Genomic DNA, 16,256 nt, shown 5'->3' with positions numbered 1-16,256 from the left:
ATTCATTCAGTTATTACCGATATGGTATTTGACATGCCACTGGTGAGGATGTGAGAAAGAGAGGGATAGAGAGAGGAAGAAAGAGAGAGAGCATATTTAGAAAACCTCACCAGTTTTTTTTATTGTAATCATATTTATTCACGTCTATCCTGTTATACATAATCCATTATGATTCCTGTAGAACTGTATCCTCTGGTGTTTCCTCTGTCACTCTGTCGCTCATTTCTTCTCCTCGTCTCCTTTCTTCTCCTGTAAAACTGGGGAGGGCAGAGAGAGAAACTCACCATGAAAGAGAGGCTAGAGGGGGATTATCCTACTTTACTACACTCCTTTAATCTCTCTCTCTCTCTCTCAATATAAACGTGTTGGTCCCATTTTTCATGAGCTGAAATAAAACATTCCAGAAATGTTCCATATGCACAAAAAGCTTATTTCTCTCATCTTTTCTGCACAATTTTCTTTACATCCCTGTTAGTAAGCATTTCTCCTTTGTCAAGATAATCCATCCACCTGGACAGGTGTGGCATATCAAGAAGCTGATTAAACAGCATGATCATTACACAGGTGCACCTTGTGCTGGAGACAATAAGAGGCCACTCAAAAATGTGCAGTTTAGTTACAACACAATGCCACAGATGTTTTGAGGGAGTGTTCAATTGGCATGCTGACTGCAGGAATGTCCACCAGAGCTGTTGCCAGAGAATTGAATGTTCATTTCTCTACCATAAGCTGCCTCCAACGTTGTTTTAGAGAATTCGGCAGTACATCCAACCGGCCTCACAACCACAGACCACATGTAACCACGCCAGCCCAGGACCTCCACAACCGGCTTCTTCACCTGCGGAATCGTCTGAGGGGGAGGGGGGGCTGAGGAGTATTTCTGTCTGTAAAAAGGCCTTTTGTAGGGAAAAACTCATTCTGATTGGCTGGGCCTGGCTCCCCAGTGGGTGGACCTGGCTCCCAAGTGGGTGGGCCTATGCCCTTTCAGGCCCACCCATGGCTGCGCTCCTGCCCAATCATGTGAAACCCATCAATTAGGGCCTAATTTATTTATTTCAATTGACTGATTTCCTTCTATGAAGTTTAACTCAGTAAATAGTTGTGTTTATATTTTTGTTCAGTATAATAAGATGATTTGTATTCTGTACAACTGCCTGCATATACACGCACAATCTCTACGTTTAATCTTGTTAGGAATAACTACATACTATCAGTGTTCCCAACAAGCGATAATCATAAGTCATAGATTGTGAATCCATGACCAGCTTTGTAATAATGGGTTTAACTGATGATAACTGATGATTAGTTAGACAACTATTGACTGCCAATAAAAGTATGTCTCAGGCTAAGCATGATAGGAGTTGTAGTGTGTGTGTGTGTTTGTGCACATCTATCTGTGCATGTGTGACAGTGTGTGTGTGTGCCAGTACCTCGGACTTCCAGCCTGCACTCCACCTCGTCCTCCCCCAGGTCGTTGATGGCCTTACAGGAGTACTTGCCCCCGTCAAACTGGCCGGGCTTCCTGATGTTCAGGGTCAACACCCCCTGGTTGTTCTGCATCAAGAATTTAGGATCCTCCCCAATGATCATCTTATTCTTCATCCACACAATCTTAGCCTGAGGTGAGGAGAGGGGGAAGAGGGGGGGATTAAGAGAGGAGGGAGGGAGTTAAATTGGGGCAACATTTGGCCTTGAAATATAATCACCCACTCATTAGGCAATTTTCCATTGACCCCGGTTTATTCGACAAAAGCAATGTCATGTGTGTAATGGAAACGGCAGATATAGGAGACATTTTCTAAAGATCGACAACAGTTTTATCCATTCGACGGGTGGATTTTTAATTTTTTTAAACATTATTTATTGCGACAAATGACGATGGATACTGTGTTTTTTGAATAAATGATGATTGCCGAATCATTTTCAAGGTACGCGGTGCACGTGATGTCACTGTGTAACTATAAAACTCCACTCCACATTTAATTATATGTCTACTGCTTACAATATAAAACATTTTAACTACACTGAACAAAAATATAAATGCAACATGTAAAGTGTTGGTCCCATGTTTCATGATCTGAAATAAAAGATCCCAGAAATGTTCCATATGCACAAAAACTTATTTAGCTCATATTTTGTGCACAGATTTGTTTACATCCCTGTTAGTGAGCATTTCTCCTTTGCCAAGATAATCCATCCACCTGACAGGTGTGGCATATCAAGAAGCTGATTAAACAGCATGATCATTACACAGGTGGACCTTGTGCTTGGGACAATAAAAGGCCAATCAAAAATTTGCAGTTTTGTCACAACACAATGCCACAGATGTCTCAAGTTTTGAGGGAGTGTGCAAGTGGCATGCTGACTGCAGGAATGTCCACCAGAGCTGTTGGCAGAAAATGGAATGTTAATTTCTCTACCATAAGCCGCCTCCAAAGTTTTTTTAGACCAGCCCAGGACCTCCACATCAGGCTTCTTCCCCTGCGGGATCGCCTGAGACCAGCCACCCAAACAGCTGATGAAACTGTGGGTTTGTACAACCGAATAATTTCTGCACAAACTGTCAGAAACTGTCTTAGGGAAGCTCATCTGCGTGCTCGTCGTCCTCACCAGGGTCTTGACCTGCCTGCAGTTCGGCGTCGTAACCGAGTTCAGTGGGCAAATGCTCACCTTCGAGTGCTATTCACGGATGAATCCGGTTTCAACTGTACCGGGCAGATTGCAGACAGCGTGTATGGTGTCGTGTGGGCGAGTGGTTTGCTGACGTCAATGTTGTAAACAGAGTGCCCCATGGTGGCAGTGGGGTTATGATATGGGCAGGCATAAGCTACGGACAACAAACACAACTGCATTTTATCGATGGCAATTTGAATGCAAAGAGATACCGGGATGAGATCCTGAGGCCCATTGTCGTGCCATTCATCCACCGCCATCACCTCAAGTTTCAGCATGATAATGCACGGCCCCATGTCGCAAGGATCTGTACACAATTCCTGGAAGTGTGAAAATGTCTCAGTTCTTCCATGGCCTGCATACTCCCCAGACATGTCACCCATTGAGCATGTTTGGGATGCTCTGGATCGACGTGTACGACAGCGTGTTCCACTTCCCGCCAAAAACCAGCAACTTCACACAGCCATTGAAGAGGAGTGGGACAACATTCCACAGGCCAAAATCAACAGCCTGATCAACTCTATGTGTATGAGATGTGTCGCACTGCATGAGGTAAATGGTGGTCACACCAGATACTGACTGGTTTTCTGAACCACGCCCCTACTTTCTTTTTAAAGGTATCTGTGACCAGCAGATGCATATCTGTATTCCCAGTCATGTGAAATCCATAGATTAGGGCATTGTCACAGAATCAGCCGAGGCTGCCCCTCCTCCTTGCTCGGGAGTACTAGCTGCCACCGATCTATGTTTCGGTGTTTGTCTAGTTTGTCCTGATTGTTTTCACCTGTTTCCCATTATGTTACATTGTATTCCCTTTATAACGCCCTGTCTCTCATTAGTTATTGTGTGTGATTGTTTTCCGTGAGGTCGGCAGTGTCCGGGTGTATGCGTATTTTGTTCCTCTCTGATTGGAGGTTTTGTTTGTATTTTGATTACTGTGAAAGTAAAGTTTGTCTGCTAGTAGCTCAGTGTCCTGCGCTTGACTTCGCTCACTGCATACACGTCGCCCTGACAGGCATAATGAATTAATTTCAATTGACTGATTTCCTTATATGAACTGCAACTCAGTTGTGTTTATATTTTTGTTCAGTGTACAAAAATAATGTTTATTTGCAACACATGGATTGTCCTGACTTTCAGGAATGCCTGAATTGCTTAGCCTTGCTTTTCTGGTTGGCTGGCAAGTTTCACCATCCAATTATTTCAGATCTACAGGAGTGCAAGTTTCACCATGGCACGGACCATGGCAATACGTTGGCACATGAGAATTATTAGAATATGGCAAATACAGTGCATTCGGAAAGTATTCAGACCCCTTTACTTTTCCCACATTTTGTTACGTTACAGTCTTATTCTAAAATGGATTAAAAAAAAAAATATCCTCATCAATCTACACACAATACCCCATAATGACAAAGCGAAAACAGGTTTTTAGAACAAACAGAAATACCTTATTTACATAAGTATTCAGACTTTGCTATGAGACTCGAAAATGAGCTCAGGTGCATCCTGTTTCCATTGGTCATCCTTGAGATGTTTCCACATGTCACGACTTCCTCCGAAGCTGCCTCCTCTCCTTGTTCGGGCAGGCTTCGGCGTTCGTTGTCACCGGCCTTCTAGCCACTGCCGCTCCTCATCTCATCATTCCATTTGTTTTGTCTTGTTTATTACACACACCTGGTTCATATTCCCTCATTAGTATGTGTATAAGTGTTCCCTCTGCCCCCTTGTCCTTGTGGGTGATTGTTTAATGTGAGGAGAGAGTAGCTCGGTTGAGCTCCGTGTGTTTTGTATTGCCGGGGTATATTTTCCCTGTGTGCCTGTTTTGTTCCAGTGCGCCTGTTTTGCGCACTGGACTGTTTGACGCTATCCTGCGTAACTCTGTATTCCGGAATAAACTTTGTATTCTGTGATTTACCTTCCTGCGCCTGACTCCTTCAAATCACCCACCACACTACAACTTGATTGGAGTCCACCTGTGGTAAATTCAATTGATTGGACATATTTTGTAAAGGCACACACCTGTCTATATAAGGTCCCACAGTTGACAGTGCATGTCAGAGCAAAAAACAAGCCATGAGGTCGATGGAATTGTCCATAGAGCTCCGAGACAGGATTGTGTCGAGGCACAGATCTGTGGAAGGGTACCAAAACATTTCTGCAGCATTGAAGGTCCCCAAGAACACAGTGGCCTCCATCATTCTTAAATGGAAGAAGTTTGGAACCACCAAGACTCTTCCTAGAGCTGGCCGCCCAGCCAAACTGAGCAATCGGGGGAGAAGGGACATGGTCAGGGAGGTGACCAAGAACCCGATGGTCACTCTGACAGAGCTCCAGAGTTCCTCTGTGGAGATGGGAGAACCTTCCAGAAGGACAACCATCTCTGCAGCACTCCACCAATCAGGCCTTTATGGTAGAGTGGCCAGAAGGAAGCAACTCCTCAGTAAAAGGCACATGACTGCCCGCTTGGGGTTTGCCAAAAGGCACCTAAAGGACTCTCAGACCATGAGAAACAAGATTCTCTGGTCTGATGAAACCAAGATTGAACTCTTTGGCCTGAATGCCAAGCGTCACATCTGGAGAAAACCTGGCACCATCCCTACGGTGAAGCATGGTGATGGCAGCATCATGCTGTGGGGATGTTTTTCAGCGGCAGGGACTGGGAGACTAGTCAGGATCGAGAGAAGGATGAACGGCGCAAAGTACAGAGAGGGACTTGATAAAAACCTGCTCCAGAGCGCACAGGATCTCAGACTGGGGCGAAGGTTCACCTTCCAACAGGACAACGACCCTAAGCACACAGCCAAGACTACGCAGGAGTGGCTTCGGGACAAGTCTCAATGACCTTGAGTGGCCAAGCCAGATCCCGGACTTGAACCCGATCGAACATCTTTGGAGAGATCTGAATATAGCTGTGCAGCGACACTCCCCATTCAACCTGACAGAGCTTGAGAGGATCTGCAGAGAAGAATGGGAGAAACTCCCCAAATACAGGTGTGCCAAGCTTGTAGCGTCATACCCAAGAAGACTCGAGGCTGTAATCTCTGCCAAAGGTGCTTCAACAAAGTACTGAGTAAAGGGTCTGAATACTTCTGTAAATGTGATATTTCCGTTATTTTTTTAAAATAAATGTGCAAAAATGTCTAAAAACCTGTTTTTGCTTTGTTATTATGGGGTATTGTGTGTAGATTGATGAGGGGAAGAAACAATTTTAGAATAAGGCTGTAATGTAACAAAATGTGGAAAAAGTGGAAAAAGTGAAGGGGTCTGAATATGTTCCGAATTCACTGTATTAGTCAATTATTGCATTATATTCATGCGGGCTACCTGAAGCATGAAACAGATAGGTGGGAGGGCATACAGGCTGTTGCCAATTTATTAATGTGAAATTTGCCTAAATGGGTAATGGAAACACTTCAACCGCTACATTTGTATTTTAGGTGTGACATCATTACGTCACACCAAAAATTTTATCGACACAAGATAGTTAAATGGAAACGCACCCTAGCAGGTAATTGTCGCATCTATTTTCTATGCAAACTTTCAAATTGTCTAAAAAATCCCCCCCGCACGCACATACACACACACACATCCTCACCTTAGGGTAGGCCCGGACAGCACAGCTGATGGCAGTACTGTAGCCTGCAACGACACACCTGTCCACTAGAGGAGCTGTAAACTTGGGGGAGCCTCTCATGTCCTTCTCTTTGAAGGCTGGTTTGTTGTACTCCAGATCTGAGGGAGGGGGGTGGATATGGATGGGGACTGTGATGGCTGTGTTTAGCAGGCCATATAATAATAATAATAATAATAATAATAATAATAATAATAAATGCCATTTAGCAGGTGCTTTTATCCAAAGGGACTTACAGTCATCCATGCATACATTTTAAGTTTGGGGGGTCCCAGGAATCGAACTCACTATCCTGGCATTACAAGCGACATGCTTTAGCTTTACCAACTGAGCTACAGAGGACCACATGGTATATCATGTTATCTATTATAACTACATACTACATTTGGTATAGTATGGTGTAGTGTAGTGTGGTGTAGTACAGTGGTTCTCAAACTGGGGGTCTCAAAACCCCGGGGGGTCGCGAGAAGGTTTTGGGGGGTCACGAGTTTGAAACTGAATGTGAAAAATATTTTTTTCACACATATTTTAAATCGGCTACATACCATTTGTAATTTTATATTTCAAAATGGTTACTAACATAGGCCTACAGTATTGCACCAAATTGTTGTCTCAAAAACATCTTATCTATGCTTCAGAACCAAAAAGTTGCGCGTCTTTACTGTTGACCAATGACCAGTCATCAGCATTGACACACAAAGGTGGGTTTATATCCAGATTAGTGACCAGAAAGCACTTGTTAAAATTTTACAAGTTTAAATCATCCACATAAAATAAAGTTTAGCAATCTGCTACGAACACATATTTGCCAGAACAATAGGCTACCTGGCGATTTAATTGATAATTTTCATACTTTAGAGGCCTAGTTTGGATGGCTAGTACTGGGTATATTTCTAAAGATAGCTGTAACATTGCACTGCCTTCAATACTTATGCGATGAAGATGTAACATATTCTGGTGAATTTATTACGATATTCTTGAGGAAGAAAAAGACTACAGACAGACCATGGTTAGGGCTGTTTCGGTGACCGTATTACGGCCACACTGGCGGTCACGTGTCATGACCGCAGTCAAATTCCACAAGACCGTTTAGTCATGGTAACTAGGCTTCTCCAAGCTCTGCTGCTGATGGTCATTAGTAGCCAACCAAACTTGCTAACTGCCTGGTACTCAGCACTCTATTGTCCATCTAACCACGCTGACATCAATGCAAATGTAATCAAAAATAAAATCAAAGCACTTCATGAGAGCCCATGAGCTCATGTTGTGCAACATTTCTATTGGCTAAGCAACTGCGTGAGGAAACAGCATTTTGACGGCCTCTATTAAATAGAGGAGGAACCCATCAGTTTTCTACTTTCCTAATATTAAGCACATTTCTTCTACAGTATAACCTACCTGGCTGGCATGAAAATGAACCACGGGTGAAGCGTCCTCCATTCGCTATTTAAGAGCATAGATGACATGTATTTTTTCCCCCTACCCCTGTTTCGAGAGGTGCATGATAATGGTCCATTCTAAATCGAAACAAATTTCACACATATATTATTTAGTATATGTAAAGACAAGATTAAATCAAGAATAGTCTGATGGGTGACAATATTACCCTATCACTTGTGAATTATATATTATCACTTGTGAATGATGCCCAGGTTGTGTGCAGTAAGGCTAGAAACGCATGCAACATTTTAAAATCATAGTCGCACACCTCATGTAGCCTAACCCATAGGCCTATATGTTTTGATAAGGTTTGTATCACACTAAAGTGGCCAAATAACTTCTTAAAATTAAGCACATTAATCCGCTTTACAACCAGTGTAGAGTCTAACTGGCATACATAGGGGGCGCGTGAGTTTCAAGTTTGGAGAAGATAATTTTCACCATAAAAATGCACCTTTATAATAATGCATTACATGCATAATCTCATTTGCGGTTACTTTTGAGAATGGTGTTTTCCCGCTAATTGATTGCATTTTGGAACATTCGCGCTTATAGCCTAGTGTCATGTGCACATTGCTGCGCTTATAATGTGAAGAAATAGCCTAATAGTTTATCAACATTTTAAACTAAACGTTCTGATCTGTTGCATCAGCCTCATTGCTTTTAAAAAGTTTTCTGATGCTAGTGGTTGTATTAATTTGGGATCTATGGCATCCCACAACTGTCCCAGACTAAGTTTGGAATATTTCTTTCTCACACAGAAGGCCAATTTGACCAATAGAATAGGTGAACTTTTGTACTATGGGGGATAGTAGATTGTAGATTGACATACTATAGGCTTGTGCTTACCCTAACCATGGTTTCCATCCGATCCTGCAACCTCCGATACATACAGGTAGGCCATATGATCCTGCTTGCTCTGGACTCCAGAGAAGTGACATGATATCCCTAGTTGACATTGGCTGCTATTAGCTATGAATGACCTTCATCTCAAAATGCTGGTGTAAAACACAGTTTATTTCTATATCTTGCGTTTTGAAAGTGCATCACTGTTTATGGCTGTAATGACAGGCTACATTTGCGCGTGTTTGCGTGAGCATGCACAGGGGCTATAGTATGGTGTAGTATTGTAGTGTATTACCTGTTTTTCCTATGATGGCAGTGTTCTTGCTGAAGGCCACCTCATCGCTCAGGCCACAGATGTTCTCACTGAACACACGGAAGGAGTACTCGTTCCCCATGACTAGGTCAGACACTGTGCAGCTGGGCCGGCGGTTGTGCTCATACACCGTGAACCAACCCTGACCAGAGAGAGAAGGAGAGGAAGAGGGAGAGGGAGGGAGGGAGAGAGAAAGAGGAAGATGTTTACAGAGAAGTAGAGAGGTTGAAAAAGAAGGAGAGGCAGATGTTTGAGAACAGAGGATGAGGGAAGTGAGGGCAGAGAAGGAGAGGTGAGGTGGATACACAGTATAGAAAGAGAGAGCTATAGAGAGAGATGAGGAAAGACAGAGGAGGGAGTTGGAGACCTGGGTCTTCTTGTCAGCCTTCTGGATGGTGTAGCCGGTAATATCAGTGTTGCCTGTGTCTTTGGGGGGCTTCCACTCCAGAGCAGCGTTGAAGCCCCACACATCTGTTACCATCACATTTATAGGAGGACCTGGCTTGTCTGTGGGGGGGGGGGGAGAGAGAGAGAGAGAGAGAGAGAGAGAGAGAGAGAGAGAGAGCGAGAGGAAAGGAGGATAAAGTAGGAAGGAGGAAGTACATCTGTGTGTCAGAGAGAGAGAGAGATCTCTTTTAACAGACAACAAAAATGGAGCATGTGGAGTGTGTCTCATGTACGTCAGTACTCCAGGATGTTTGTCATTAATCCTGGTCTCTGCCGTGCTGCTGCTGCTGTGACTAAACGTGTGTGGGGGCTGATCTGAAGAGGCTGGCCCTCTCATTAGCTCACCTCCCAGCAGGGGAAAGGAGACCAAGGCCCCTAATCCCACCCTAATCCCAGTCTACACACCAATAATCCCAATGGAACCCCACCGCATAATCTCCCCACCCAGCCACACAGCACCCTGACCCTCACACGGATGCTAAGAGGAGCAGGAACGAGAGAAAGAGGGGAGGGAGGGAGCAAAGCGACGGTACGGTGGCAGTCAGGGCAGGAGGGAAAAATTAAGAAGAGGAGAGGAAGAGAGGAATCAGCCTCTTTGATGATTCCCACCCTACTTTGGAGTCTTAGATCCCCTCCGAGGATTAAATGAGGAATTATCATCATTTTAAACTCTTGGGTGTCATCCTAGATTTAAGTAATTGCATCATAGTGGCTCCATATTTGACCGTAATAAGTAGTAAAACATACTAGGTATAGTCACTGAAGGGTGAGCGGGGACATACAGTTATATATAGCCTGCATCCCAAATGGAACCCTATTCACTATATAGTGCACTACTTTTGACCAGAGCGCCAATGATGTTGGTGCCAGTGACTGACCTACGACCTGGATGTGCATGTCAGCCTTGTCCTGCATGTTGTCTATCTGGACAGACAGGGTGTACGTCCCAGAGTGGTCCCTTTCTGCCGAGCGGATGAACAGGATGGTGTCAAAGTCACTGGTGCGGATGCCCACCGACTTATTCTCCAGGGGCTCACCGTCTTTCAACCAGTTGACCACGGGGCGAGGCTTCCCCTGGGGGGAAAAAAGAGGGGGGGGGGGGGGGTTGATATGAAAATGAGATTGACTGAATTAAAGAGTGAGACGCTGCTACAGGAGAAGTGGAGGAGGAACACCCAAAAGTGAGAAAGGTGTTGACTGGCAAGAATATCTCATTTTCTGACTGTTTAGTTTTGGCACAACAGGACAATGTTTGCTCTTCTTTTCACACCCTGAGACCCAGCTAACATGAAGTCAGCCCTGTCTCTAGCCCGGGGAAGGTTACTACTGTGTGGTGCTGGCTGTTCTCAGACCTGGAAGGGGATGACCAAGTTGATCTTCTCGCCCACTTTCCTGATGAACTTGGTTCTTAGCTGGCGAGGCAGGCGGATCTTTGGATACTCTGAGACATGGAGGGAGACAGAGAGGAATGTCAACATAGAAGTCATGGAAGTGGATGTGTTTACTGTGTGTGTCAGAGGTCTATGGATAAGTGTGTGTGTGCGTGCGTCCATGCAAGCGTGTGAGTCTGACCCATGATCTCTCTGATGGTGACAGACTGTTTCAAGGTGCAGGGGGGGCTGCGTCCAGCGATATTCATAGCCACCACTCTGAACAAGAGCTTCTCTCCTGTTGGCAGCCCCTTCACACGGTACGTGTTCTTGTCCACTGGCTCCTTATTGGCCACCACCCAGTTATCCTCTAAGGAATGGACCAATAGCAGAAGAGCATTCATTATCATCCACTTAGAAATGAGATGGTTTATCTATAGAGTTTTATAGGAATTCTATAGAGGAATTCTATGGGAGAGATTAGTGAATTAGAAGGAATAATAATATTATTCAGCAACCCCAAAATCCTCCTTCACCTCCTTCTTTGCACCACTCGATTATGTACCCGTCAACGCCCCCTGCTCCAACCCTCTCTGGTGGACGCCACTTCAGGGCACAGGTGCTGTCTGTCACATCCTCCACCGTCAGACGAGTGGGCTCACTGGTAGGGGCTGAGAGACAGAGACAGAGAGAGAATAGATAAAAGGAGAGGAAGAAAGAGGTAAACTGTATAAGTAGAGTATCTGGAGATTGAAAGGCGCCTCTCCACTGCTCTAGTAATAAGTGTCTACCCACCGATGGGCATGAAGGGCTTGGAGTTGCCGCTGGGCTGGGAGATGCCGATCCCATTGACAGCAAACACCCTCATCTCATAAAAAACACCCTCAATCATCTTCTTAGCCTCGTACGTGGTTGACTCAAACACCTCAAAGTTCAGCTTGGTCCACCTGGAGGAACCCTGCTTCTTCCTCTCCATCAGGTAGCCTGTGAGTGATGTCATCACAGAGCAACATTACATCATTACAGACTGACATCATCAGAGTGACATCATCACAGAGCGAGATTACATTATCATAGAGCGACATCATCACAGAGCGATATCATTAGATTTGACCAATGTAATGAGAGAGAGATTAACAGATAGCATGAGAAAAGAGAGATTGATAGCTTAATAGATAGATGTAAAAATAGGAAAGATGCACCTTTGACGGGCGAACCCCCATCAAATTTGGGGGGATCCCATGTAATGGTGGCTGTGTCCTCGCCAACTCCCATACACCTGACGTTCTCTGGAGGGTTAGGCACATCTGGAGGGGACAGGAGAAACAGTCAGGACAGGACATAGGGGTGGCTATGTTCTCACCAGCTCAGAATGGGTTCTAACTTAATATAAATTAATGTCACATCTATTATTGAATCACTCTTACTGAATTGTTTTTAAATATATGTTAACCTCTATTGCATAAGAGGGGGAGAACAAAAAATATATAGAGAAAAATGAGAGAGCAGGGAGATGTGGGGGAAAGAGGAGAGCAGGAAAGGCAAGGGGACAGAAGTGAAGAGGGGAGAGTAGAAGACTGGAAAGAGAGAGGAGAGAGAGAGTACTTCCTAACCTCCTGCCAAATGTATGACCATATTAGAGACACATATTTCCCTCAGATTACAGCGATCCACAAAGAATTTGAAAACAAACCCAATTTTGATAAACTCCCTTATCTACTGGGTGAAAAACCACAGTGTGCCATCACAGCTGCAAGATTAGTGACCTGTTGCCACAAGAAAAGGGCAACCAGTGAAGTACAAACACCATTGTAAATACAACCCATATTTATGTTTATTTATTTTCCCATTTGTACTTTAACTATTTGCACATTGTTACAACACTGTATATATACATAATATGACATTTGAAATGTCTTTATTCTTTTGAAACTTCTGAGTGTAATGTTTACTGTTAATATTTATTGTTTATTTCACTTTTGTTTACTATCTACTTCACTTGCTTTGGCAATGTTAACACATGTTTCCCATGCCAATAAAGCCCTTAAATTGAATTGAATTGAGTACCACTGACCAACGATCTTGACGGTGAGCTCAGCCCTGTCCTCTCCGGCTGGGTTGGTCACTATGATGGAGTACCGGCCCTCGTCTGGCCTCTCCGCCCCCTCAATGACAAAGCTGCTCAGAGTGGTCCTGGTCTCCACCCTCACTCTGCCCTCCGCCTCCGATATCACCTAGAGACAGGAACAGGGAGGGCACTTAGACTACTGGACTGACACTGTCTGGTGATTCAGCTACTGGGTGTAACCTGGACACACTATTTCATCTTTCTCTCAGAGTCTTGCATGGCCTAATCGGTTGGTTAATGTGAGTGACACCCTGCCTTTGATGCCCCCCTTCCTTAGAGAGGCATGCTGGGGCAGGGGTTTGATGTGTGTGTGTGAGGAGGATGTAACAGAAAGATCCTCACAGTGTCTCCTTTCATCCAACACACGGTGGGGACAGGCTCTCCTGTGATCTCCACATCAAGGCGGAGCTTGTTGCCAGCCACCACAACAATAGTGTTCTTGCTGCCCGTGCTACTGGTGTCCAGGTGGATTTTGGGAGGGTCTGTGAGGGGCAGAGGAATGTCAGTGAGGGACGGGTGGTCCTGGGTGATTATCACAGTATTAAATACAGTGTAATAAATAGGTAATGCCAACGGATGATAGGAGACAATAGCCACACCTACCTTGGCGTGGAACATAGTCAATCTTGATTTCTGAGGGAAACAGGGAAAACACATGAATCAGTATCATTTAAATGTAGGCTCTGCTTCATTGTACTCAGTAAAACTTAGGAGAGTCTCTCTCTCTCTCACCAATGAAGTTGAGTTTAGCGGAGAGGGAGAGTGCGTATCCTTCAGGGACAAAGGTGTAGTTTCCTTCGTCCTGTGGCTTCACGTCATCAATCGTCAGCTTGTGGATCCTGGAGAACAAACGGCAACCCAACATTACCAAGGAGACAACAGACACTCGCAGTGACCCACAATTATGCAAAGCACAGTTACCCTTGCAACATGTTCCATAATGCAAAATCAAGTCATAAAACGCATGGGAAAGCTCTCTCCCTGCATGGCCAGTGTTGCCATAGTAAAAACACCTGCCATAGGTGGGTCTAGCTAGTGAGAATATGTACTGTACTGACAAGGTCCCATGGAGAAGGAGAATTTGAGGATGTTCAAGCCTGTCTGAAGTTATTGAAACTCAATGACCCCCCAAAGCCCCAGCAATGTGACGCCATACCTTCCGATGTGTGACATCTTGATGCGGTTGCTGGGTTTGACCTCCACACCGTCCTTGAACCACTTGCCCACCACCTTCTCATCAGACACCTCACACTTGAACACTGCCTGTTCACACGCCTTCACCGACAGGTCAGCTATACTCTGCAGAACCTCCAGCTCCTTGGCTGAGCACCAGGGGCAGAGATGAAGGGAAGGAGAGGGAAAGAGACAGAAAATAAAGCAGAAAGAGACAGCATTTCGGACTCTTCCGAAAATGAAGTTAATAAAAAATTTACTTTTTTAGTATACTGTATGATATCTGGAAGTGGTACCTTCCACTTCCAGTTCTCCTTTGGATTCTCCCCCGTTAGTGTAAACATAGTACATTCCGATGTCCTCTATGGTTGCTTCACTGATGACCAGAGTGTGTTTCTTCCCATCCTTCTTTATCCTGTACTTCCCATCCTTGGTCAGCTCAACTCCATCTTTCATCCTGAGAACGGGTGAGACACACACAGACAGTGTTTAACAGTTGTGAGAGACACATACACACACAAATGCTACAGCTGTAACAGAGATTGATAGATAGATTGATTGATTAGTTACTTAGTCATTTGACTAAAAAGGGTATTAGTATGAGTCCCTCACCATTTGACGTTGGCTCCTTCCTCTGACACCTCACACTCAAACTCCACCTTCTCTCCCACCACTACGTGCACGTCGTCCAGCAGCTTGGTGATGGTGATCGGGGGCTCTGTGGAGACACAGACGTCAACACAACTCATACACCTCATACAAAAACACCAGGGGGCAGTTACACACACATACACACACACACAAACACACACAACCACACTTACAGGAAAACTCAACACCAAAGTAAGCAGAAGAATAAGGCAGAAGAAGTGGAAGAATGATGAAGCTGAACATTTCATGGCACAGCACTGTATACTGTGCTAACACAAAGACACGCACACGTAACATGTACCAGTCCGCTCCAGGATTCGATACCATGTTTCACAACAACACAATGTACTCCATAGTCTCCGTTAATACTGCTATAGAAACAGAAAACTGAGCTGTTGTGTTACGGGGGAGACACTACCTCAGGTCTCCGGGAAGGTGACATCATCATCATTGTGTCAATGTGTGATGCTAAGCTAGCATCCGTTAGCTGCCATCCTCTACATCCACCTCCCTCTGACCTCCTCCTTTTCCGCAGCAACCTCAGCAGATGATAGACATCAACTCTGGGATCTGAGTCACGGCACCACTGTACCGTCCGCCGCGGGATTCCATACAGTACCATGCTCACAACAACAACACAACAACGTACTCAGAAGTTTCCGCCAAAACCGCTATACCACAAAAGCCCTGGATGCTTTTTGGTGCGGGGGGGCGACAGTACTTCAGGTCTCCGGAAGGTGACTGAACTGTGCGATCGATGCTAAGCTAGCTTCCACTAGCTGCCATCCGCTACACACACGTACACCTTCTCTCACGTTAAGATACATCAACATGTACGGCATTGATATAGACACTGACAGAAGCAACAGGGACGTCTAAATAACCACAACAACATACAGTACACTGTGGTGGTCGCACTGGAATGGTGTCTGTGTGGTGAAAGCTTACCCGTTGCTGTAGGGTCTGATAATGCAAAAACAGGATGAAATAAGTGGGCACAGAGAGAGAGCAAAGCACATGATGATTGAGAGCAAATGCATCCTTGCCCCTCTACCCAAAATCAACGAGACACACAGAACACGCATAAGACACGCTACAAACTGGACAACAAATATAGGACGACAACGTTGTACAGACATACTGTTCATAGACATTAATACACACATACAAACATTTACACATATACTGCATACACAGTAAATGTTGACAGACACTACACACTCAAAGACACTGAACTAAGCAGGGAACAACTCCCTCCCCTAATGTCAAGATGCTGAGTGTTTACCTTTGACAAAGACTTCCGTGAAGCTCTTCTCCTCTCCCACCACACACTCATAGGCTGCATCATCAGACAGGTTGCACTTGTTGATGGTGAGTGTCCGTTTGTTGCCCACGCACTCAAACACATACCTGACATGACAGACAGACAGGGCAGAGAGAGACACTGGCAGAAAACAGAGAGGACATACAGAGACACTAGTGATCGAGTGTCGCTCGCTCAACCCATCGACAAATGAATGACTCACGCTCATATAGTCAAATATACTGACAATCACGCATGTTCACACACACACACACACA

The 16,256-nt window shown here is 44.8% G+C and overlaps 1 protein-coding gene across 1 annotated transcript in view; it reads right to left on the bottom strand.

The window, feature by feature from the left end:
- Nucleotides 1–219: 219 nt before the first annotated feature.
- The window catches only part of LOC311139473 (myosin-binding protein C, fast-type-like), a gene marked incomplete at both ends in the record, with an annotated part of 32,409 nt that continues 16,372 nt past the window's right edge, over nucleotides 220–16,256 (bottom strand). The window contains 19 exons of the mRNA XM_084174355.1: nucleotides 220–257; nucleotides 1,431–1,617; nucleotides 6,272–6,408; nucleotides 8,889–9,048; nucleotides 9,274–9,413; nucleotides 10,232–10,427; nucleotides 10,706–10,794; nucleotides 10,926–11,093; nucleotides 11,260–11,394; nucleotides 11,519–11,707; nucleotides 11,926–12,030; nucleotides 12,798–12,957; nucleotides 13,194–13,333; nucleotides 13,455–13,484; nucleotides 13,584–13,690; nucleotides 14,008–14,173; nucleotides 14,321–14,481; nucleotides 14,637–14,742; nucleotides 15,961–16,085. Coding sequence (XP_084030481.1) covers nucleotides 220–257; nucleotides 1,431–1,617; nucleotides 6,272–6,408; nucleotides 8,889–9,048; nucleotides 9,274–9,413; nucleotides 10,232–10,427; nucleotides 10,706–10,794; nucleotides 10,926–11,093; nucleotides 11,260–11,394; nucleotides 11,519–11,707; nucleotides 11,926–12,030; nucleotides 12,798–12,957; nucleotides 13,194–13,333; nucleotides 13,455–13,484; nucleotides 13,584–13,690; nucleotides 14,008–14,173; nucleotides 14,321–14,481; nucleotides 14,637–14,742; nucleotides 15,961–16,085 — 2,539 coding nt within the window. The remainder of the gene's footprint in view (nucleotides 258–1,430; nucleotides 1,618–6,271; nucleotides 6,409–8,888; nucleotides 9,049–9,273; nucleotides 9,414–10,231; nucleotides 10,428–10,705; nucleotides 10,795–10,925; nucleotides 11,094–11,259; nucleotides 11,395–11,518; nucleotides 11,708–11,925; nucleotides 12,031–12,797; nucleotides 12,958–13,193; nucleotides 13,334–13,454; nucleotides 13,485–13,583; nucleotides 13,691–14,007; nucleotides 14,174–14,320; nucleotides 14,482–14,636; nucleotides 14,743–15,960; nucleotides 16,086–16,256) is intronic.

This window comes from Coregonus lavaretus (genome assembly GCF_964263955.1).
Source record: "Coregonus lavaretus genome assembly, chromosome: 2".
In the NCBI taxonomy this organism is placed as follows: Eukaryota; Metazoa; Chordata; class Actinopteri; order Salmoniformes; family Salmonidae; genus Coregonus; species Coregonus lavaretus.
The sequence above is the reverse complement of the archived record's forward strand: the minus strand, read 5'-3'. Positions and strand labels throughout refer to the sequence as shown.